Consider the following 26860-nt stretch of genomic DNA (forward strand, 5'->3'; position numbering starts at 1 on the left):
TTGGTAGAATATATTTAGATAATGACAGAATTTCGTTATTAGTAATTAGATGATGGAAATTTGATCCTGTAAATAAGGATACAATGGGAGAACAATGGCATTCGATGTTGGCCGATCCTGCCAAATAGTGGATAAAGGCTTTGTTTGTTGTGTCGTATCAGTAGTTATTTGTTTGTTATCTTTAGCTGCGAGAGAGAGGTGTCTATCACCAAGACTATTTTTACGAATAACGTGGTTGTTTCTTTTGATATGTGTCAGCACATTCATTTTACAAATATGTCCTTAATATAATAGTTAATTAATTTTCTATACCTACACATAGTAATGTTCTTATTGAATTACACAATCAATATCTTAAGATTGAAATGATTACCCCAAAATATATTTTTTTGTGTCTTTATAGAGAATAAGGTGAAGACTAGATTTATATTTATTTGGTATTTAATTATATATAATGTAATGGTTATAAAATAATATAAATAGATCATGAATAAATTATAAATATATTATATCATTTATACTATTACGATATATAAATAGGTATACTATATAGTACTATAACTAGTATATTATATATATATTATATAATGTAGTGAGTATATACTATAATATATTTTGTGTGTGTGTTTATGTTAATTGTATCTGAGTTGATACTGCCCATTTTTCTGTTTGTTTGATTTTATTTAATTTATTATAAAGTTTTTTTTTTTTTAATGGTTTTGCTTTAATGTCTAGATTTTAGCATTCACTCTTATAACTAATTTTAATTATTTCTTACGAACAAATGTCCTTTCAAATTGTCAATAGTACTAAAGGGAACATATCCTTTAACACAGATTCGGGGTGGTAATGTCTAGATGTTTGGATTTGAATATAATTTAATTGATTTAAATCGTGAAATTTCTAAGCCATTTAGCATAGATAGCTCATGATAGAATTTTATTGATGAATATGATATCATTTTGTTGCAATACTTACTCATGTATGATGATGTATTTTTTTTATTAATCATATATAATATATGATGATGAATTCATCGCATACAGTTTACGGCGTGCACTAGGAATATCACTAAGACGGTATGAGAATATATTATTGTCATGTCTTAGTCATTATACGAGAGATCCAGCACAACAATCAGATCAAGTGAAGAGTGTAGGCATTTTCATAAGAGAGCACACAGAGATTTTTAACGTGGAAAACCCCGCTGAAAAGGGGAAAAAACCATGAGGGCCTGACGCGCAGTTGAATGAATCAACTATAGTTGCAGTCGATTAAAATGAGGCTCTTCCTTTGGAACGAAGGCCTGTATTGATTGTATGCAACTATAGCATATATAGATTGCATTACAAATGGTATAAAGGAGTACATATAGCAATGTCTGTTTGGTCGGCAAGAACCGTAGTCGGCAGGAGACCGGGGTCAGAAAGATCGTGTGTCTGGTTGATGGAGGTCGGTACGTAAAGCCTCGGTATGATAGGCGTCGAGGTCGAAATGACCGGTAGTAGGCGACCGGGGCGAAGGACGATAAGTCGAGAAACAGGAGACGGGGTCAAAAGGACCGAGTGTTAGGTTTGTTGAGGAGGTCGGAAGGACATATAGAAGGAGCGGAGTCGAAAGGTACGCTGAGTCGGGCGAGACCGGGGTCAAGAAAAGACCGTTGTTTGTATAGGGCGTACAACGGTTGATACTGCTAAATGTCATGCCTCCGAGATCATAACTTGAGAAAGAATTTCCGATAACAACTCCGCCATTTACCCAAGAGTCATCTCAAAAAACATCCATCAATGTCACAAATCTAATTAAAAAGTCTAGTAATAATGAAACATCAATAACAAGTCGATCTCATATCTCAAAAGTTCATATACAGATAACTCAGGAACTACACATAACCGACAAGTATGAAAGTTCTAATCTGTCCTGAGTCACAATAAAAGAATCAAATCATCACAAAAAAAATACTAAACCTGTAGATCCGAATCAAATCTCTAACCTGCTCCTGCCTTGACGCAAAATATCACCACATATAATGAGCTTAAATAGCCCGCAGTGTCAATCAAAGCCTACACTGAAATCAAAGCAACAAAAACGCGAATGCTATCAATAAGCATCAAAAATGGTCAATGATCAATGCAATAAAAAATACCAAGTCAATAAACACGTCAATTCACAGCAATGGCAAATGTAATCAAGCTCAATATAAACGTCAATGAAAAACAGAAGAAATCAAATCAACACCGTCAAATCACGATGTCGAATCAATCAAATCAATAAAAATATAGTGCTGATCAAAATCGAGTCAAGTAATTATCAATCGGGAAAGAGCAGATACAATAAATTTCAATCTAAACCGACTAAATGTAGCAGTCATACAATTGCATGAATCAATAGTACAATGGAATATAAATTCTAGTAAAATAATGAATATATCTATATTCCATCCATAAATCCAATTATTAATGTCCAATATAGTATTTAGATAAAATGAAATCGAGTGAATGACAAAAAATAAAAGTCCGATCAGAAATATGTCAATACAGTAAACGATGCATGTCAAAGATAATAACTGAAAAAAAAACTGGGCTATGGACTTGCTGTTGTGAGAATGCCAATATTGCTGTTGTGATGATAATCTTGCATACTTTAGTGATTTTCAATAACATAGAGTCGTGCACTCTAATTAGCCCGTACACGGCTTTCCGTCGGCATATCCATAAGTACTCCTTATGAACTCTTTCCGATCCTGACTATTTTTTCTATTCAACGAAGGACCATATCTACCACAAAGACAAATCGAAAAAGCACTATTTCAAAATTCACACAGAACTGTTCACAACATCAATATAAGGCTATTTTCTACTGATTCCATATCAAATAACATCTGATATTTTTCTATTCAATTAAAATCGGTGAACGCAATTCGACCAAAGGTCTATTAATTCAATCGTAGGAAAATACTTCAAATCTGTACAATATTTCATATCTATAAACATTCTAAGTTGATGCGCGGAAAGTGTCTCAATTACAAAGTCATTGCAGTCCAAATTCATACTGACGAAATACTAAATAGTGCAATACTCCGCAGTCAACAACATCATATCTACCTGAAAACAGAAAATAGATTGGAGGTCCTATACTGCGGAGACAAACAAATATTTCCAACTACGTTCGTCGGATGCAAAAATGCTGCTCCGTGCGGCCGCATCCGAAATTTACCGACTTTTTCCTTCTTCTTTACTGGTCTTTTGTCTCTTCTTCTGCCGTTTCTTTCTCTCTCTATCCGAATGATTCAATAATATCTCGAATGTCGATGATTTATTAACAGCTTATGTCGCCAGAGTACGAATCGGCAAAATTCGTCCTGAATGATAGATGTAATTAAACTTCATTGGTAAGGATAAAAAAAAAAACTTTTAAAAATTAAATAAAATCAAAACAAGAAAAAATGGGCAGATACATATATATATATATATATATATATATATATATATGAAAAAAATATTGCACCTACCTCTATATAACGTGTCTTGAGAGAAGATCAATGTTTCTTTTGAAATAATTTTCCTACTGTGACAAAATTTTTTAGAAAACAAAGAAAAAGTTGTGGCTAAAAGCTATCACAAATGAAGTCTAATACATTTAAATTTGATAAATAAATTGAAAATGATTGGTTTAGCCAAATCAAGTGACGAATATATATATATATGAAAAAAATATTGCACCTACCTCTATATAACGTGTCTTGAGAGAAGATCAATGTTTCTTTTGAAATAATTTTCCTACTGTGACAAAATTTTTTAGAAAACAAAGAAAAAGTTGTGGCTAAAAGCTATCACAAATGAAGTCTAATACATTTAAATTTGATAAATAAATTGAAAATGATTGGTTTAGCCAAATCAAGTGACGAATCTCACTCAAAATTAGGGATATAAGTGAGCTGAGCCTCTCCAAACTCTAAAACGAATTAGTAGATCAAATTTATAGAACCATAAGCTCAAGTTTTAGCCATTTGTCTATTAGATATAGGGCTATCAATATTTGACACGACCCTAAAACCCGACTCGAATCCAACCCGAAAATTTCGGGTTAGGGTTAACCCAAACCCGAAACGGGTCGGGTTCGGGTTCAACATTTCGACCCGTTTCTGGCCCGAAATTGATCCATTTTTATCTGAAAATTCGATTTTGACTCGACAACCCGATATTGACCCGTTTTTTATCCGAAAAAGAGGAGATAAAATCATTTTGACCCGAAAACTAGCAATTTTTTGTTGAAAACGGGTCGTGTCGGTTTGACCCAAACCCAAAGTGGGTCGAGTTTGTGTCAATAAAACTACTCGTTTTCAAAAACATATCAAATTCGGGTTGACCCGAATAGTGCCGGATCAGTTTTGAGTTTGACCCGAACCCAATCTGTGACCCGAAATTGACACCCCTAATTAGATGGGCAAGTCTTTATGTAAAGTCTAAACTAATAAAATTTAAAAAAAAAAAAAAATTAACAAGTTTCTTATAATCAAGTATTCTGATTTTCATAAAAATAATAAAATAATAAGCCACGTGATTTGGAAGTTGTAACGACTTCTTATAACAATAAAGTAAGGGTTAAAAGGGGATAAAAATTAAGAAGCTTTTCCGTCCAGGTACAGAAAATATGAAAACCGACACGCTTCTCTCCGCCGTCCAAATAGCAGAATTTCCGCTGCCAAATTCGGAATTCCCCAAATTTTAGGAGAATTCCTAAACATAATGGAATCCGGCTTGACAGAACCTTTTCTTGGCGCAGTTTCTTCTTCCCCAACTGATCTCACAGCTCCAGAATCTACGACGATGGCCGGCGAATCTCCGGCATACACCTCTGCCAGCGGCGCCGACGGCGAATCCCTCAACCCCAGAAGCTACTGGAGATTCGCCAAATCCGATTTCTTCCCCGAACCCTCCTTTAGCAGCTGGACCTCTTACCGCTCCGCCCTCTCCCGCACATTCCCCCGTCTCCGCAACCGACTTCTACACCGTTCCTCTGACTCCGATGAGGTAGACGTCCTTCGCCGCCGCAGCGAGAACTCCATGCGCCGCTGCCTCACGTGGTGGGATCTCGGCTGGCTTGGATTCGGATCCGTAGTGGGTACGGGCATCTTCGTCCTCACTGGCCAAGAAGCACGTCTCAACGCCGGCCCCGCCATCGTCCTCTCATACGCTGCCTCCGGCCTTTCCGCACTTCTCTCCGTCCTCTGCTACGCTGAGTTCGCCGTCGAAATTCCCTCTGCTGGTGGATCGTTCTCTTACCTCCGCGTTGAGCTTGGCGACACTGCGGCTTACCTTGCGGCTGCTAACATTCTTCTAGAAGCTCTCGTCGGTGCCGCTGGGCTTGCGCGTTCCTGGACTTCCTATTTCGCAACTCTAATTGGCCGCGATCCTGACGCCCTTCGCATCCACGTTCCATCTCTCGCCGAGGGTTTTAACCTCCTCGACCCCATCGCTGTCGTCGTCCTCATTTCCTGCTCCACTTTTGCCGCCTTAGGCACCCACAGAACCTCCATTCTCAATTGGATCGCCTCAGTCCTTACCCTCTTCGTCATCGCCTTCGTCATTGCCGCCGGATTTGTTAACGCCAAGCCCTCCAATCTTTCCCCATTCCTCCCATTCGGTGCCAGCGGCGTCTTCCGTGCCGCCGCAGTCGTCTATTGGGCATACACCGGCTTCGACATGATGGCGACCATGGCAGAAGAAACTAAGAACCCATCAAGGGACATTCCTATTGGCTTAATTGGATCAATGTCGGCAATCACCGCCGTTTACTGCGCCATGGCACTTGCTCTGGTGATGATGCAGAAATACTCCGAGCTCGACACCAACGCCGCTTACTCTGTCGCATTCGCTGCCGCCGGGATGAAATGGGCCAAGTACTTAGTAGCGCTTGGTGCGCTTAAGGGTATGACCACGGGAATGCTCGTCGGCGCGCTCGGCCAGGCGCGATACACGACGCAGATTGCTAGGGCTCACATGATACCCCCCTTCTTCGCTCTCGTCCACCCGAAGACGGGTACGCCCATCCATGCAACTCTTCTGGTAACTTTGTCCAGCGCCATCATCGCCTTCTTCTCCAGCCTCGACGTCCTCGCGAGTGTGTCCTCTATTAGCACCCTCTTCATCTTCATGCTCATGGCCGTGGCGTTGCTCGTCAGAAGATACTATGTGAGAGAAGTCACTCCAAAATCCAATCTTTTGAAGCTCAATTGCTTGCTTTTCTTGATCATCGGTTCATCTGTTGGGATATCAGCGTACTGGAACTCAGGGGCGAAGGGATGGATTGGTTATGCAATTGCTGTGCCGCTCTGGTTTTTGGGCACGCTTGGGTTGACGGTGGTGATTCCTCAGCAGCGGACGCCTAAAGTGTGGGGAGTTCCGCTGGTGCCTTGGCTGCCATCGGCCTCCATAGTGACTAACATTTTTCTCATGGGATCGCTTGGATACCAGGCATTTGTGAGGTTTGGAATCTGCACTGTGGTAATGCTGGCCTATTATGTGCTAATTGGTGTCCATGCGACCTATGATGTTGCTCATGAGGAAGAAGATGATAAGTTGGAAGGCTTGAAGGTGGAAACTGGCAACCGTGGAGCTTAGATTATAAGATATCAGGTAGCTTTTTATTCCTTTTTTTTTTTTTTTGGTAATTTGGTTGTGTCCGAAATATTGAATTTAAATAATTCTTTGGTATCTACATCATTGAATGATTTCAGATATCTGATAATTAGTTCAATTTCTTGTTATTGATATTAATATTGTGGGTAGATCAGAAAATGGATTCCTATTTGAAGAGTGCATAACCGCATGGATAAGCTCACACTAACCCGTCCATTTTTGGATCCAATTCAGGATTTTCCTTAGGAGGTATTGGGAAGGGATTGGAATGTAAGAATATCGATTCATATAGAAGAAAAGGTTCTCTATTGATTCAAACGCTATACCTATGGGATAGAGGAGGAGGAAAATCCGAAGATTTCACCTAAGTGGTTTGAGGTGGCCTTAACTCCAACACAGCAGAGTGGCAAGGGATGCTCCCGTCGCCATGCCAAGTTGACCCTTAGGGTTCATGAGAAAATTTTCTTAAGAACTTGCACGAGATAGTTTTAATTTTCACTGAAAGAGTGTGAAGCAAAGTGCCATAATGCATGTAAATTTCCTTTATGCTTCACAATCACTGGCAACACGATCGTAGAATAATTCATTTATCTTTATGGGAGTATCAATTGATAGGTTATTTTCTCGATAATTTGTTAAGGTATGCCCAAATTTAAAATAGGTGATTTTAGGAATTAAAAATAAATTATTATTATTTCTTGGCTAGTTAATTTTAAAATTTTACAAAATTAGATATTTTGGATACAATCAAGTCAACATTTTAATCTAATTTTGCTTTTAAATCCGCTTACGTAAAATCCCATAAATATGAGACCAAAATTGGTTGCCACATGCGGCTTTGCATGCATGGCATTACTCTAAGGCTTTGTCTTTTGGACAAACAAGGAGGGCGGAAGTGAATTTCAAGAAAAGAGGTAAAGAGAAGTGAAGAATAAGAAAAAAGAAGAAAAAGATTCTCTATGATCATAAAATACTATCTTGTTATAGTGAAATACTGTCTTTGTCAAGTCTCAAGCCCTGGATGAAAAAAAATGAAAAGTTGCATAAGATAGTCAACAACCTGTGAAAAATTGTCGAACATCATGGCACGAATCATTTAATACATTGTGTTAATGTTAGAGCATAATGTGTAATTGATGTGTTGTATGGTATGAATACAGAGCGAAGCCTGCAAGGGCCGTTGCACCTGTGCCCGAGTGTAGTGTTAAATAAGGGCTCTCACATTATGACAAATGTGGGAAAAGAAGCTAATCCATGAAACTAGAATTAGGATAAGAATTTGGAATATATATTCTCTTACAAACAAATTAATGTAATTAATAGATATTATGATTCATATAAAGATAAATATTTTATACATTCACTAAATGTGTTCGGGAGAAAGATAAGGAGATTGATAGTTTATGATTCAAATTATTGTATTCATGTATGAATCATTTCAGAAATGATCTAAGTGTGATTATACATAAGAGTTTAAAGGATAATATTGTAGAAATTAATAGAATTTGAGATAGAATTATAGTTTTAATATTGATATTGATGGTAAGATTATTAATATTATAAGTGTCTATTGTCACGACCCAACCCGACCGGGACGGATCCCGTTCGCATCGGGCTGCGACACAGCCAACAAATCCAGGATCTGGCTTTGGAATTTGCTTCAGAACTTTCTTCCAAATATAACACAACACAGACAGAAAAACACAGAGCTACTATAAACATACAAACACAGCGCAGTTCATCTATCTTTTCTTTCATCAAAATAATCATATACAGATACAGTACATGGCTTTAGACAGAAGGAACAGAACAGAACAGAAAAGCCATGACTGTACAAAAATTAAAAGTATCAGGTACCTAATCACAGATCAGACTCTGGACTGTTAATCCACGACTTCCTTCCCTTTCCCAGAACCTGAAAACCACGCAGAAAACAAGGATGAGCTAACAGCTTAGCAAAACATCAATCACCAATCAAAATCATCAGAAACTCACATCAGAAAATACATCAGAAAAGTATCCGTACAGAATTCGAACAATCGTACAAAAATCGTACAACAGACAGAACAGATAACAGCTCAATCAGAATCAAACATCGAATACGGAAACTAAAATCTTATCAAATCGGATATCATAAAGCTTTCATATCACAGAGCAGACAGAATCATACGAAATAATCAGAGTCGTACAGAAATCAAAAATCAAATAATTCACAGAACAGATTCCGATAATTCATAAAACAGATCAGATAAGTCACAGAACAGATTATCAAATATCAAACAACAGATTTTAGATAACATCAGATTTCAGATATCCCTGACACAGACAGAATCTCAACGGATTCTGGCCCCTTATGTCTCCCGTTGTGCTTATAGCACCAGAACAGAACAGATAACATAGGTTCCGGAATATTTTCAAATTTCAGAGCTCATTTCAGATTTCAGAATTCCCTGACCCAGACAATGGAAATCACATAGGATTCCGGCCCCTTATAACTCCCTTCTGATAGCACAAACACATCAAATAGTCAAATCATCTTATTTTAAAAAATTCAGAAATCGTATGAAAATTCAGCGGCATAATGGCAGTATACGGAATTTATACAAAATTCACAGATTCAGAAATTTACCAAATTACCACAAAACATTCACAACAACATTATAAGACTTTCATTGTACTGACAAAACATTTTTCAACATCATGATAATTTGCAGTTCAATCAAAACACCGCAGAATCCAAAATGTCCGGTACAAATCTTCTAGAAAATACTCAAAACATGCATAATTAACATCTCAAAGACATACCAAAAGTTACGCGGTAAAACCTTTAGCAGTGCAAAATAAAATCAATTATTCACTAACAGAAACAAATTTCGGAACAGAAAACGCGTCAAAAGTCTCGTTTCTGAAAATTGAGAAAGGCGGAATGTGCCTTACCTCGAGTCGGTTAACTTCTCTAACTACTACAACGAACGAAAACAGACCGGAGTCGCTCAAAAATCCTCTTTTCCTTTTGGGCACGCTTGGGTTGACGGTGGTGATTCCTCAGCAGCGGACGCCTAAAGTGTGGGGAGTTCCGCTGGTGCCTTGGCTGCCATCGGCCTCCATAGTGACTAACATTTTTCTCATGGGATCGCTTGGATACCAGGCATTTGTGAGGTTTGGAATCTGCACTGTGGTAATGCTGGCCTATTATGTGCTTATTGGTGTCCATGCGACTTATGATGTTGCTCATGAGGAGGAAGATGATAAGTTGGAAGGCTTGAAGGTGGAAACTGGCAGTCGTGGAGCTTAGATTATAAGATATCAGGTACTTTTAATGCCCCTTTTTTTTTTTGGTAATTTGGTTATGTGCCGGAAATATTGAATTTAAATAATTCTTTGGCATCTACATCACTGAATGATTTCAATTATCTGATAATTAGGTCAATTTATTGTTATTGATAGTAATTTTGTGGGTAGAGCAACCAAAGGGGTTTGAGGTGGCCTTAACTCCAACACAGCAGAGTGGCAAGGGATGCTCCCGTCGCCATGCCAAGTTGACCATTAAGGTTCATTAGAAAATTTTCTTAAGAACTTGGATGTGATAGTTTTAATTTTCACTGTAAGAGTGTGAAGCAAAGTGCTATAATGCATGTAAATTTCCTTTATGGCTTCACAATATCGGGCAACACGATCTTAGAATAATTCATTTATCTTTCCGGGAGTATCAATTTATAGGGTATTTTTCTCGATAATTTGTTAAGGTATGCCCAAATTTAAAATAGGTGATTTTAGGAATTGAAAATAAATTATTATTATTTCTTGGATATAGTTAATTTTAAAATTTTATTACAAAATTAGATATTTTGGATACAATCAAGTCAACATTTTAATCTAATTTTGATTTTAAATCCGCTTACATAAAATCCCATAAATATGAGACCAAAATTGGTTGCCATATGCGGCTTTGCATGCATGGCATTACTCTAAGGCTTTGTTTTTTGGACAAACAAGGAGGGAAGAAGTGAATTTCAAGAAAAGAGGGAAAGAGAAGAGAAGAAGAAGAAGGAAAAAGAAGAAAAATATTCTCTATGATCATTGGATACTTTCTTGTTATAGTGAAATACTGCCTTTGTCAAGTCTCAAGCCCTGGATGAAAAAAAATGATAAATTGCATAAGATAGTCAACAACTTGTGAAAAATTGTCGAACATCATGGCACGAATAATTTAATACATTGTATTAATGTTAGAGTGTTATGTGTAAGTGATGTGCTGTCTGGTATGAATACAGAGCGAAGCGTGCAAGGGCCGTTGCACCTGTGCTCGAGTGTAGTGTTAAATAAGGGCTCTCACATTATGACAAATGTGGGCAAAGAAGCAAATCCATGAAACTAGAAATTGGAATATAAATTCTCTTACAAACAAATTAATGTAATTAATATATATTATGATTCATAGAAAGATAAATATTTTATACATTCAGTAAACTAAATGTGTTCGGGAGAAAGATAAGGAGATTGATAGTTTATGATTCAAATTATGGTATTGATGTATGAATCATTTCATGAATGGTGTAAGTGTGATTATACATAAGAGTTTAAAGGATAATATTGTAGAAATTAATAGAATTTGAGATAGAATTATAGTTTTAAATATTGATATTGATGGTAAGATTATTAATATTATAAGTGCCTATGCTCCTCAAATATATTTGGATATGTATTCAAAATTAAAATTTTGGAATGACTTAGAAGAATTAATATAATGAATATCTCTTAAAAAATTAATTTTTATTAGATGAGATTTAAATGAGTATGTTGGTAGAGTGATAAATGATTTTAAAGGTATTCATAGTGGTCATAGGTTTGGAGCGATCAATGAAGGTGCTAAGATCATATTAAAATTTTGCTCTAGCTCATAATTTTATAATTGTTAATATCTTATTTAAAAAGGAGATGAGCATCTCATCACTTATAAGAATAGATATGCGAAATCTCAGTTTTATTTTTTTCTTATAAGAAACTTAAAGCATTTAAATTGCAAATATTATAAAGTCATTTTGAGTAAAATTTAATGTACCCAACATCGCTTATTACTTTTTGACTTTAAGATAAAGGGACGAAATTTAAAAAATAAAATAAAATGTCAATCTTGGACTAAGGTATTTAAAGGATGCAAACAAAAATATTTTTAATATTAAGATTGAAGATGTTTGGATTTTTATTGTGCATGAGGAAGGTAATGTTATGTAAAAAAAGTAGCTAGTGATATTAATAATGTTTTAAAGTATGCACTTAAAGAGTATTAAAAAGAAAAACTCATACTAATAAAAATTATCTGTGGTAGAATTAAAATGTGCAAGAAAAGATAAAAATAATAATCTTTGCTTTAAAAATTAGTTTAGATGTAAATGCTCTGAAAATTGAGAAAGATATAAAGGGGACCGTAAGGAGTTTAAGCTAGCAATATGCGATTCAAATAATTTAATTTTTAATAATTTATATAATATATTAGATATTAAATAGGGCAAAAGAAGTTTGTATAAGTTAGTCATGCAAAGAAATAAGATAAGTAAACAAGTTTAGTTCAAGTGAACTTCATTAAGGATGAAAAAAATATATATATTTTTATTAAAAAATGATATTCAAAATAGGTGAATGGGATATTTTGATAAGCTTTTTAATGAAGACTGTAAGAATATGATGAACTTATGTGACTTTAGCAGCTAAATGAAAATAAATATTTTTTATTGTTGTATTAGTAAAATTGAAGTTAGAGAGGCTTTAAAGAAAATCCAGTGTGAAAAAACAGTTGCACCTAATGATATTCTAATAGAGGTGTGAAAATGCTTTGGAGATGATGAAATTTCTTGGCTAACTAAACTTTTTAATATTATTTTGAAGACTAAAAAGATGTCAGATGAGTGGAGGAGTTTGTAGGTTCCTTAAGGTGGTGCACAAGAGTGTGTGAATCATAAAGGAGTTAAGTTAATATTTCATACACTAAAACATAGAGAGGGAAATTGAGCATAAGTTACAACATGATACTAATATTTCTCGAAGTCAATTTGGATTCATATCGGGTAGGTCTACAATGAAAGCTATATATTTATTGAGAGGTTTGATGGATAAACATATAGAGAAAAAAGAGGATCTATATATGATATTATTAATTTAGAGAAGCATTTGATAAAGTTTCAAGAGAAGGGCTCTAGAGAGTTTTAGAAACTAAAGGAGTTAATAATGCTTATATTCAAGTGATTAAGGATTTGCATGCAGGAGCTATTGCTTGTGGTCAATCACAATGTGGTTTGTCCAAGTATTTTCATATTTTGTTTGGATTACGTCAATGATCATCTTTAGCCCGTATCTTTTTGCTTTAGTCCTGGATGTTCTTACTAGACATTTGCAAGATGATGTACTATGATGTATGTTTTCTGCTGATGATATTCTTCTTGTTGATAAAACTAGAGACGGACTTGAAGGTAAACTTGAATTATAGATGTGGACTTTAGAGTCTAAAGGTTTTCATTTGAGTGGATATAAAACTGAATACATTAATTGTAATTTTAGTTGTAATATATCTACTGAGGGGATTGTGATATTGGGCGATCAAGTCATTAAAAAGAGTACACATTTTAGATATCTCTGATCCATTGTTAAAAGTGATGGCGAAATAGTTAAGAATATTATTAGTAGAATTTAAGTTAGATGGTTTAAGTGGAGGAATGCATCGGGCCTATTGTGTGATAGAAAAGTACCCCTCAAACTTAAGGCAAAATTCTATAAGATGGTGGTGAGACTAATGCTTTGTGGTGCAGAATGTTGGCCATTAGAAGAGAAGCATAAAATTAAGTTAAGTGTTGCAGAGATGAGAATGCTCAGGTGAATGTGAAATGAGTTTATACGTGAAAATATTGGAGTAGCTCTAGTGGCAGATAAAGATTAGAGAGAGTCACCTTAAATATTTCGATCACATTAAATGTCGGTCTTCCGATGATCCCAATTAGAAAGTAGATGTATTAGTCTATGATAAGAAAGGTAGAGGTAAACTTAAAAAGACTTGGTTAGAAATCATTATAAATGAGCTTTTCTATTATATTTAAATGAAAATTTGACTCTTAATAGGATACAATGGAGAAAAAAGATTCATGTAGCGAATACCACGTAGTGGGATAAAGGCTTGATGTTGTTGTATTGATTGTTTGTTATTCCTTCATTTGTGTGACTTAAGAGATTTGAGTTTTTTCTTTTGTGTGGTTAGATTAAATGCACATTAGTTTAAAGAAGAGTCTTTTTTATGCCCATTTTATTTGTTCACATGCATGGCTCTCTAGTTTAAATCCATTCTCCTCTCACATGGTATTGTTTACCTAGAATGTTAGTAAATTATTGCTTGATTTTATAAAAAAAAAAAAAGTCTTGTTGTTCTTTTAGATAACTTAACACACTCCAGGACAAATAACATGTCATTGATTTAATTTTTGGATTATTGATGTGAAACATACAAGTGAACAAGAATTGCTTTTGGAAATTAATTAATAATTTGAACTATAACTTTGCTAATTAAAACTCATGTTTCACCAAATCGGATTCTTAGAATTTTCTATTAGAAGATTAAGTAATAGCAAGCGATTACAAAGGAGAATAACAAGACAATTGCAAGTAACAACAAAAATAATATAATAAAACTAATAGCAATGAAACAAACATCCACGGTGTAACATCAAGAAGTGTTCACCCTGTCTTCCTTCACTCTTGATCTTAAAGTTGGGGCTTAGCGAAGAAAGGGTAGAAGCAACCCTAGTGATACCACCACAAGACAAGTGACGTGTAGGGTCTTGTTCGTCGGAGAAGTAGCCGAAGGAAGAGAGGTTGTTGGTCGGGCAACGATTTGCCAATGTCCCGTGGGTCGTTGCCCTTCTATCGTCTCGGCGAGGCAATAGAGTATGCGGTTGACGTAGCTTTCCAGTAAATCTTCGTTGTCTTAATCCGGATCATAGAAAGGAGAAAGCAAGATGTCAATTTCTCCTTGAGCGTTGTAGGCGAATATGTGGTCGACCTCAGGGTCGGCCATACACCAATGGTAGAAGGGAGGAAGGAGCCTATCTGCTTTTCTTGGCTCCAAAATTCATGAGAGATTTAGAGTTTCTAAGAGAGATGAGGAAAGGGGAAGGGCCGGCCAAGGAGAGAGAGGGGGAAAGGCTTGGGTTATGTGGGATATAGGTTTAGGGTTTATGAGGAGAGATTATTAATAAATCTTAAATTAATTTCAGATTTGAATAGTTTGGAAGGGAATTGAATTTGAAAATTGAATTCAAATTCAAATAAGGCTTAGGGCTTCAATAAGAAAAACTATGGGGAGCCCAATGATGGGGCCGGCGGCATGAAGAGAGGAAGGAGGGGATTGGGGAAGTTTTAGAGCTTACAAACAAGTCTGTAAATTAGGAAGGAGAATAATAAATCCAATCTTATTTAATTTTAAATTGAACTTATAATTAAACACTTTCTTTATTTAGAATTTGCAAATATATAAAGTATTTGAAATTCAATTTTGAATTTCAAATAAATCCTAATCTTTCCTTGCTTGCTTAAGCTAATTTAGGAAATCATTAAGATGATTGGAATCATCCTTATGGTGTGGAGCATGGAGGTGGGTCGACGGCAAGAGGAAAGAGGGGTGTTGGCGTCGGTCGGGTGGGGGTGGGGAGGGGAGCTAGGGATCAAAGTGTTTGGGTGATGGGGTAGGAGTGGTCTGTCATGCCCAACCCGATCGGAACGAATCCCATCGCGTCGAGTCGCGACAGATTAATTCAGGATCTAGCTTTGGAATTTGTTTTCAGACTTTCTTCCAATATACACAGAACTACAGAAACACAGAGCTACTACAAACATCCAAATATACCAAAAAGCTCATCCAACATTTTATTCTTTCTTTCATCAAAATAATCATGTGCATTACAGTGCATGGCTGTAAACAGAAAGTACAAAAGAGAAAAGCAGAATAGCCAATACCGTACAAAAATCAAAAGTACAAAATACCTAATCTCAGATCAGATACAAAACGGCTAGTCCAAAATCTCCTTCCCTTTCCCAGAATCTAAAAACCATGAAGATAATCACAGTGAGCTAACAGCTCAGCAAGACTACACTAGCCGATCAAAATCTCCAGAAACTCTCATATCAAAATACTCACAAAAACTTTAAAAACAGTTTATTCAAATAGTCGTACAAAATTCAAACAATCGTATAGAAATCATATAATCAGATAGAATGCAGATATTCGTACAGAACAGATAAACAAACAGACTTCAGATATTCACACAGAATAGATAATCAGATGAAAATCAAATAACAGATACAGAAGAACTGAATCAAATTCGTATCATAGAATTGTATAAATCACAAATCACATTTTTCAAATCATATTTCAAATCATATATCAGATCACATATCCCTGACACAGACAAAATCTCAAAAGATTCTGACCCCTTATGCCTCTCTTCCCTGACACAGATAGAATCTTAAAGAATTCTGACCCCTTATGCCTCCTTTTGTGCTTATAGCACCAGAATATATCAGATATACAGAATTATCAGATCAAAATTCATTTTCATATTCCCTGACACAGACAAAATCTCAAAGGATTCTGACCCCTTATGCCTCCCTTCCCTAACACAGACAGAATCTCAAAGGATTCCAGCCCCTTATAACTCCCTTCTGATATCATTCAAATCACATTAAACATTAAATCATATTAGATTCAAAAAAATCAGATTCGTATCAGAAAATCGTCAGAGAGTATAACGGCAGACAACATAAATTCAACGGATAAAAAATTCACAGTTTCAAAAAACATCATTTCAATACTTTCATTGTACTGAAGCAATATTTTTCAACATCCAGATAATTTATCTATTTGATAAAAACTCCACAGAATTCAAAATACCCGGTGAAAAATTTTCAGAAAATACTCAAAACGTGCAAAATTACAATATCTACAACATACCAAAAGTTACGCGGTAAAAGTTTTACTAGTGCAAAGATATACCCGTTTTTCGCTAACGGATTCAAAATCTTAAACATAAAATCCTTCAAAAAACATATTTCTGAAAATTGAGAAAAGCATAATGTGTCTTACCTCGAGTCGATCAACTTTCCCAACTACGAAGACGGACGAAAACGGACCGAAGACGCCCAAAACGCGGATTTCTTCCTCTTCCCTTCATTTTCTCTCTCTTCAAAATATCTTATTTCGGATACTTAAAGAACTTGATCGTCCGGACGATTTCCATGGTTCGTCCCGGGATGATCTCCTCGGTAGGCTGATCTTACAGATGATAATTAATTTCGTCCCTAGACGATGCCCTCGGGTTGCCTTCGTACGAACGATAATTATTTTCGTCTTGGGATGATGCTCTCGGGTTGCCAATGTTTCAACTGTTCATCCCGGACGATCCCAACTTCGTCCGGACGAACCTGAAAGGAAATCTCAAATCATACCAAAACATAAAAGAAAAGAAAAAAAGAAGGCTTTCACATGGTCGGTGGTTGGGGCCAGGGAAGCTTGCGGCCGACGATGGGAGGAGGTGCACGGGCCGACAGTTAGGGATGAAGAACAAGGAAAGGAAATAAATCACGAGCCACAGACTATTCCAATGACTGGTGGGTGTTGCGCTCGCCCTTTCCACGGGCTCTCTTCTCTCTAGTGCACACACAAGATGAAAAAGACAAATATCAAATTTTCATTCAATCATGCATTAACCTTTTACAAAGCATAAGACCGCTATATATAGGTCTCAATAACAAAGAAAAGAAAAGTACTTAATGCCCTCGGGGCTATAATAAGAAAACACTCCCTATGGGGGTAAACTAGAAAAACTGAAATGCAAAATAAATAAAGCATAAAATGATAAAATACATCAAAAGTAAAGACTCTAAATCGTAGCTGTGGATTTAAGATTCCGTCGCCGGTACACATGTCTGAATCTTTGAGCGATGTCCTCATCAATTATCCTTAACTTATCATATTATAAAATGAATTCAATTAAACATTTTGAGAAAGGATTTTAGGTAAAATATAAATCCATATGTTGTTCGCACTTTATTTACACATATAAAATCTGATAGTTTGCATATGTGTGTGGATATTTGAGCAATGATTAAAATTTCAGTTAGGTATATATTTTATATATTGGACATGATGACTAATGTTGTGATATTTTTTAAAGTTGATTTGAGAAGTAATTTTTATCAAGTTAGAACTAAATAAATTACTCGTAAAATTAACGATAAATTCTATGGTTGGTGATTCCGTTTGTATTGATTAATGCACCTAATATATGTATGATGATTATGAACAATATTTTGCTATTAGAAAGTTTCTTTTTGTGTACTTTTGATGATATTTTAGTTTATGACAATACAAGAGATGACATTTAATGCATTTTAGGAACTTTTTTGAAGTATTAGAAATAAAAAAGTTGTGTCTAAATATCAATAAATATTGCATCTTTTAAAGGTCATAGGCTAAACTTTTAGTTGTGACCTCAATCCTAAAATTAAGGAGCATATCACTTGTGTTGGAGCTCTCTCTCTCTCTCTCTCTCTCTCTCTCTCTTAAATTTCATGGATCGTCTTTGTGGGTCTCCGAAAGGATTCCGCTCGTGTGGTTCGAATGCAAAGAGTACGATCACACTATCCCGTAGGACAAAGTGGTCGTAGGCCTTTACACTCGGCACAAGCAGGCCGATGGAAGAGCAGATGGAGTTATACATACGATTAGCTATGGAGGATAGCGGCTTTCACCTACACACCTCGATGGATAATAATATGTATAACCCTAAATTCACGAGATTTCCCCTATTCGATACATCAGCATCGAATAGGGTTTATTTGATTGTGGATTTCAGTTTTTTTAGTAAATTAGGAGGGAGTTATTTGAAATTATTTTCAAATTTCAAATCTAATTAAGGGGAATTAATGAGCCATTAAGGGGGTCATCAATAGGGGTGGCCGGCGGCATCCTTGGCGTGAATGAGGAAATTTGAAATCTTAAAACTGAAAATTAATTTCAGTTTTAAGTAATTTGGGAGGGAAAACTTTAAGATTCAAATTAGGCTTTCAAAACGGTCCAAGTATTAACTAAGCAATTAATGGAGATCTCCTTATGGGAGGCCGGCGGCATGCCTAGAGGAGGAGAGAGGGAAATCCATGTGGATGGGTTCCAATTTAGGATGCTGACGTGGAAATAAAAACATAAAGACTCCGATCTATTTTTAATTTGAAATTAAGACTCATTCAAAACTTTCCTAAATTAGATTTCCAAATTAGGAAAGTATTTGAAAATTGAATTTCAAATTTCAAATTTCAAAATTGAAGCATACGGAGAGAAGGATCGGCCGGACGAGAGACCTCGCCGGCAAGTGGCCGACCGTGGCTTGTGGAATTGGTCGGCGGTGGACTCCTATGGAGGTGGCGGCACAAGGCTTGGGAGAAATTATTTGGGGCGGTCGTGGAGGAAAAATGGATGAAAATAAGATTGCGATGATAGAAGAAGTAACCACGAATCGAGGACTCTTACAACGATTGGTGGGTATTGCGGTTTGCTCCTCCTGAGCTATCTCCCTTCCCTAGCCCTCATGCAAGAAGAAGAAGACAAATATCATATTTTCATTCAAACATTCATTAAGCTCAAAATGTACAAGAGACCACTATATAAAGGTCTCAACTCATACAAAGTGAAAATACTAAATTGCCCTCTGGGCTACAATGATAAAATAACTCCCCATAGGGGTAAAATGGGAAAAACAGTAAATAAAACAAGACAATAATAAAATACATCATGACATCTAAATTAAAAGTATAGGCGTTGAATCGTGGCCGTCGCTCTGCGGTTTCGCCGGCGATAAACATGTCGGTAGCGTCTGTCGATGTCCTCATCAAAAAGAACATTAAATAAAAGTATTCATATGATAAAACTCCCTTTGTGAAAACAGTTGACGCAGCAGTATATCATTGGGCGTACTCATCTCTCCGATAACAGCTTCTAAACTTCCTTTGTGAAAACTGCCCAACAAACGAGACTTGCTATGGCACATATCATCTTTTCTTCAGACTTAGAGATTTAGAATTTAGTGACAATGGCCAAAATGGTTTATCATCCTATATCCCATATCGGGCAGTTTATAAAAAAAGAATAACAATGGGCCATCACTTATGTTAGGCTCAGTTATGAAGCTGACCTTTGATCCTAATGTTGGAGAAATTATTCTGTGCGGAGGCCGAATGCAACTCTACGTTCGGAGGTGAATCAGGTGCAACCACGTCAGTGGTACCAACCCATGGTACCGAGCAGTACCGAGCCGCGGTACACAACGAAGGGGTGATATGACACATTTTGGTTGATCTCCGGACAGCGTTCGGCATCCGCATAGAAATAATTAATCTTTTGGGCTAAAATAGATTAGGTGATTTGGATATGCACAGTGAAGAGTAGAAAATATGTATGTTCAAATAGTTGATAAAGTTAGTGTTAGTGGATCATTGATGAAAAAGGGTAGAGCTAAATTTTTATGGTTAGGACTTGTGAATATTATTTACAAAAAATAGTTTCTAACACCTTAGACAACACTCAATAGGAATGTATGGAAAATAAGGCTTCATAACACTGGCCTGAAATACCTCAAATAGTTAGGGAATTTTAGGTTTAATGATGATGATGACGGCGATGCAACGACAAAGCTGGAAGTAACATATAAATTTTGAAGAAAAATAGAGATCATGTCGGACAAAGATTTCTCTAAGTACATCGGTTCAAAAAATCAGTGCCTAGGGGAAACTTTCGTCTTCATTTGGGACGATTTTCTTTATGCTTCTTAAAACAATTTTTTAGTATAAAAATTTTAATTTTTGTGCTAAAAAGCTACTTTATGAAGTACTAAAAAAGCCGTCCCAAACGAAGCCTTCATCTACCAAGAAAAATATCACTTCTGGTCGGGATTCCGTCAGCTATGAATAGCTTTGAAAGGCCACGAGAAAATGGAGATTTAACACAAATAATTGTTTTGTTGTTGTTGTGAATTTCTTCTTGCCAATTTTCTTTCCAATTGGGTAATCCATCTTTCCACTTGCTTAACTCCTCAAGTTGATTACAGTCCTCCTGAGCTGCAAAGACTTGTCAGAAGAATTTATATGCCCAGTTTGCAGATTCATTTTCTGCAGATCCTTATTTTTTACTTTGTTTAATAGTTTTTGGCCTGCTTTGCTTGACATTCAAAACCTTCAATTGCTTAACTGTTAATCCGAAAAGCTTACCTTATCTAATACTTTGTTTGTCTTTCTGCTTGGACAGGTACTTTTCCGTTAAAAAAATATAAATTTATAAAAAGAAGATCAAAGAAATTTTATCAGATATTCAGATTATTGATTTTTATTTTTTTCCTCACAAGAGGGAGGCTGTGCAGCAGAGTTCCAACTCTCAGCTGTGCTGCTATAAGTAATGAAGCTCGAACTGAGCTGAAGATCTCCATAGAAACAAAGCCTGCTCTATAATTTGTTCTTCTTGACTTTTCCTTTTATTTTATTTCAAAGGTTTGAGAAGCTATGTATCTGTTATGGAGAGCTTTAGTTCTTTGTTCCTTGTTTTATGGCTCCTTGATATCTTGCAATTGTAATGTAAAGTCTCCCTGCTAAAAAGTTATCAGAATCTGGCTTAAATTTTGTTATCTGAGAATCTGTGATCATGTTTGGAAACTTTTATGTTTTTTAACATAGAAAGCGAGAAATAAGGTTTCGTTTGGGACAGTTTTTGGCTATTACTTTTTTGTTGCCTTAAAAAATTTTAATGCTAGAAAGCTGTTGTAGAAAGCAATAAGAAAATTGTTCAAAAAGAAGACTAAGATTTTGTTTGGGATGGATTTCTTATTGCTTTCAAAATTAGTTTTTTACGTAAAAAATTATTGAAAACAACGGAAAAATAATGATCAAAGCTATCTCAAATGAAACCTTAAAGCACAAATTACAAATATTGTAATTAAGGTAGACATAAAATAATTGCATTTATTTAATATGGAATATTAGGTCCAGTATGTTAATTGAAATATATCACTTTGTTTAAATAGTATTAACAAGTAAAAAATGGATGTTATTGCCAAGTAGGGGTGCAACCGAGTCAAACCGACTCGCGACCTGACTCGAACTCGACTCGGTAATAGGCTCGACGAGTAAAGCTTATCGAGCTCGTGAGTCGAGCTCGAACACAGTTTCAAGCTCGAAGGATTATCGAGCTCTAGCTCAAACAGGCGTTGGACTCGACTTGTCGGCTCGATGAGCCGGTCGATTGGGCGAAATTCGTGGGAACGAGCTCGGGACGACGACGGATAGATGTGCTCGGGACGCAGACGGATGTATTCGAGACAACAGATCTCGACGGCGACAGAGTGGATCTCGACAGCGAGCTCGGGACGACGACAATTGTTGCATCATCCGAAACATTTTGACGGCGATGGAGTGGATCTTGATGACAGAGCTTGGAACAAATGCGACGACGACGGACTGTGCTCGACCACGACGGACCTCGGGAAGACATATAGCGCGACCCCAACGGACCTCGGGATGACGAATCACGACATTTTGAGCTTGACTCAAGTTCAAACTCGAGCTCGAGCTCGGTATCTAGCAGTCAAGCTTGACTCGAATAACCCCTAGCTCGAACTCGACTCAACTCGTTTGAATTCCTAGCCTCAAGTAAAAAAGAAAAGTGCAAGCTATAAAAATAAATAATTAGATATTACTTAATAATTTTTATTACAGAGCAAGCTTATTGTTATAGCTGCATATGTGTAAGTTAACTTGAGATTGTTTGGTTGGAAATATTAGGAGTGTTTTGTGTTATTTTTTTGTGTTTAGTTTGTTTTGTTATTTTGAAATAAAATAAATGTATAGTAAATTTTGAGGGATTTAAAATTTATTGATTTTTTTCTTATTTTGAAGTAGCACAAAATAACTTATTATTAAGGTATCCTTTGGGATCGGTTTTTCATTATTTATGAAGCAATTTTTTAGAATAAAAAATTTTTAAATTAAAATTTTTTATACTAAAAAAATGTTTAACAAAGCAACATAAATATTTTATATTAGAAATCCTATAGATAAAAAAATCATAGGGTTAGGCATTATTAAAATAATTATATTATATAAGTGGAGACTTGATAGTAGTGATTGAACAAGAATTTACATGAGATGAAACAAAAAAATTTACTCCAAATTTAAGGGGAGCAAAGTTTCTATAGATATATGCTTACTTAAGAATTTAGGACAATAATATCATAATTTATAGTATTATGTAGGTGTTATCTCAAATTTAAGAACTTTTATTTCGTTTGATGTAAGGATGTAGAGGAGCGTTCGTTTATAGACAAAAATGCGCCTATACCGAGGTGTACCGAGTTTTTTTGAAAAAACTCGGTACACCTCGGTATAGGCGCATTTTTGCCTAAAACCGAACGCTCCTCTACATTCGGTCGTAGGATGTAATAACTGTTCCAAATTTAAGGGGGTGTGACAATCATGCCCAACCCTCTCCAATTTCAGTATAGATTGAGAGTCACAAAGAAGATGAGATTATAATGCATGATGATAGATGTTAGTGGCAATTGATGATGATTGATAGATGTTAGTGTTATTTGATGGTGGACGTTGATGTTGCTCGGTGTACGCGATGGGAGTCAAATGGCAAAGGTTAATGACATGCATCAGCAAGAAATAGGTGCACGTAGACATAGCTCTGATATTCTACGAGTCTCAAAATTTTCATCAAGAATCATACACAAATGTGTAGAAGTATGTCCATTATAGATTTATGGTATAATCGAACATTATTTCATGAAAACATTTTAAGAGCCAATCAACCTTCAAATAATGATGCTTATTCCTTAATATTTATCTCAATGAGAGGAATCGGACAAGGCTGAAACTTGTGAATTTTGATATCAATAAAAATATAAAAAGTGTTTGAAAATAAATTATATGATCAATGGGGACTAATGATCCCTTGATTTTTCCCCTTTTAAAAATTTCCAATTAAAAAATAATATAGATTATGAGCTCAATTTATTTATTTGTCAATGAACACTTAGCCATCACATCATAACGAGTAATCAATAAAAAAACCATTTTTTTTAGAAATTAAATGTTAAAATGGCTTCTTAAAATTCATTAAATATTATTTAATTATTCTTATGAGTCTAATTAATTATAGATTTTATACTAATTATTTAAATATATTTTTATTATTAGACATATTTGAGTTTAAAGATTTTAATTTTTAAAATTTTTTTGATAATTTTCCCCTTAAACTTTCATTTAAATATATTTAAAATTTATATTTTATATTATTATTTTGTAAATGAATTGTCTATCAAATCAAAATGGTCTCAAATTTAACTCATTAGTACAGTACTCATTTCTCAAGTAAGCACCAAGTCAACTCTTAATCAACAGGACCTCGTTAGCGTAAGAATCTCCGCAAGGGCAGCACACACAATGGAAACCGTAACGCAAATACCAAAGGCGGCCCACTACAGCTTTTGCGTCCAAATTGACAACAAGAGGGCCCATAGGGAGCAGGCCCGCGCCGCACTGGCTGCTACGTAAAGCTCGTGCTGCCCATCTTCTCCTAATCTTCTTGCACGCGTATTGATGCCTTTACACATGTCACCTTCAAATCCGCTCGGTTCGTACCATTCGTGGCGGCCCATGGGCTGACCGACCAAAGTGGGCCCAATTTTTCCCTAGGTCGGTGACTTTCCGTGCCGCGCCTCGAAGGCGGGCTGTCGCCTCTAAGCCGGTCCCGGGCGGGGCCCGCTCTCTCCGTCTTTCAAATTCGCCACAGCTAATAGGACCACCCATATTATTATATTCAACGCACTTAAAAATACTGAAAATTATTATTTAAAAAATAACGATTTCAGATTCATTTTGATTACTAAGATCTTTATTTTAGTCAATTTGGGCTATGCCTTCGGTTTTCTCAATGAAATAAAATATTTTTTATGATATTCTCTAGAATATATGAATATGAATGAACTCTTTGGAAGTGAACAACAATATTGTTATGTGTGGAATTTGATAGTCGGGGTTGTTCTACTGTCTCGAATCTCAAAGTTTGTTGTGAACACCAGGGGGTTTACCCCCCCTGGTTAGGTTTAGATGTTTTGCATATAACGCCGCAGTAATGCATACCCAAGTGTCTCGGTGTTGTGTTCCCCAGCGCCCATCACTTAATGACATAGAGCATATTATCGCAGCGGTCAAGATATGGCATCACAGCAGGTAAAAACAGAGACTGAGCGTCACAGTGCTGAGTGTTTGATTGTTGCAGTATTATCAAACAGCGATTGCAGCGCCTCAAATTGGCATCGCAGCGCTCCGAGACTGATTGAACAACAATTTTTGTTATTTTTCTCAAGGATTACGTTCCTTGGGGGTTATACCTTACTTTCTCTTTGTATTTTCTGAGTATGTAGACATTGAGAATGGTGCATACAAGAAGAGAAAGAATGAGAGAATAAGAGAATGAGAGAGAAGAGAGATACACACTTGTTTCTTTCAATTTTCATAGTGAATTTTTTGGTTAATTTGGTGAGGCTCCATGGTTTTTCCCTATTTTAGATTTTCCACGATTAAATCCTGGTGTCCTTTACTTTTCTGCTGCTTTTACTTTCTTGCTTGTTTCGTCATTGTGATGTTTACTCCTCATATTCCCCAACAGATAGTGCTTACATTCAATGAAATTTGACCAACTCTTACACACAAATATCGATGCCCTTATAAGAATGCTTGAAAATAGTCTTTAAAGATGCTACAACCTATTTTAAAATCAAATTATTGTTTCATTTGATATAGTTTTCTTATTGCTTCTTAAACCAATTTTCTAGTACAAAAATTGAATTTGTTGTACTAAAAAATTATTTTAAATAGCAGAAAGAAAGTCGTCTCAAACAAAGCATAAATTACGAATATGGCAAAAAAGATTATTAAACTATATAATGACAACAACAAAAAAATAAAAAAAAATTGAATAAAAAATGATCATTCAATGTGTGGGACAAAAAAAAAAAGAAAATTTCCAATGAGTTTAAACCTCTCTAGTGGCACATGAATAAGAAATACACGAATTAGTAGCTTGGAACATCACTTATGAATTTAATAATTGTGAAATAAATAATATTCCAAAGAAAATAGGGCTAGCTTCTTCCTAAGACAAATAATATGCTCAAAGCATAGATAAGGAACTTTAAATATGACATGACAATAAGAATATCACATGTAATTCCCTCATCACAACCCTATTAAATCAAAGCCATCATAATGAGGAGGAAAATTGTTAATAAAGTCAAAATCTAATCCAATCAAACTTAGCTTTTAGTCCCATCTTATATTATTCCAATATTGAAAAATACAATCCATACGTGATATAATTATAGTCTCTACTTACTTAAGCTTTAAGCAAAGTGATTAAACATTTAATCTCATCTTCATGTTAAAAATAGTAAATTCTATGATCATGAACTTTAAAGCTCCACATTTGAAGGGAAAAAAAAAACTAATTAGAAGTCCTATAATCACGTATAACTAAAAAAATAAGAACTATTTGCTCGAACTTCTAAAATTAACTAAAATATTACTTCACAAAAGGAAAACGGGTATTTACGATAGAATTTTCAACTGACGAAAGATCGTCGAAAATAGCGACAGAAATGCTGGCAGATTTGATAAATCACATACTTCCATTGTACACCTATATAAAAAATTTAGCACAAAATTATATATTTTTTTTTCTAAACTTAAATTCACTCAATATTCTAAAATGATATATTGCCATTAGATTTTAAATCATTTCAAAAAAAAAATCTAATTTTTAAAATAAATTTTGAAGTTCAGGGATCTTACCCTCATCAAAATCTATCTATCACAAAGTTTTAAGGTCAAATTCCCTATAGTTTGATTGTAATAATTCTTCTAGGTTATTTTCCAACTTCTAAAAAAATTAGAAAATCTAAGTTTTATCAAAAAAAATTATGAAAATCTATTTTGTAAATTCAACTAGATGCAAATTATTTTATCATTTTCTTAAAATTATGATTTAAAATAATGTTTTTTGGTCTTCTGACTTCTATTGTATGATCATATTTTAAAATAAAAATAATTAATAATGACGTGATTAAATAAATAAT

At 35.3% G+C, this 26860-nt stretch overlaps 1 protein-coding gene across 1 annotated transcript; it reads left to right on the forward strand.

Annotated features, from left to right (window-relative positions):
* Nucleotides 1-4634: 4634 nt before the first annotated feature.
* LOC110103094 (cationic amino acid transporter 5-like) lies at nucleotides 4635-21349 on the forward strand. Its single transcript, XM_020831662.2, has 3 exons — nucleotides 4635-6365; nucleotides 9679-9951; nucleotides 20977-21349. Exons 1-2 carry the CDS (start codon nucleotides 4749-4751, stop codon nucleotides 9934-9936), a joined length of 1875 nt encoding a protein of 624 aa, XP_020687321.1. The 5' UTR covers nucleotides 4635-4748; the 3' UTR covers nucleotides 9937-9951; nucleotides 20977-21349.
* Nucleotides 21350-26860: the final 5511 nt, after the last annotated feature.

The sequence above is a fragment of the Dendrobium catenatum genome, unplaced genomic scaffold (assembly GCF_001605985.2).
Source record: "Dendrobium catenatum unplaced genomic scaffold, ASM160598v2 fragScaff_scaffold_133, whole genome shotgun sequence".
NCBI classification, from domain to species: domain Eukaryota; kingdom Viridiplantae; phylum Streptophyta; class Magnoliopsida; order Asparagales; family Orchidaceae; genus Dendrobium; species Dendrobium catenatum.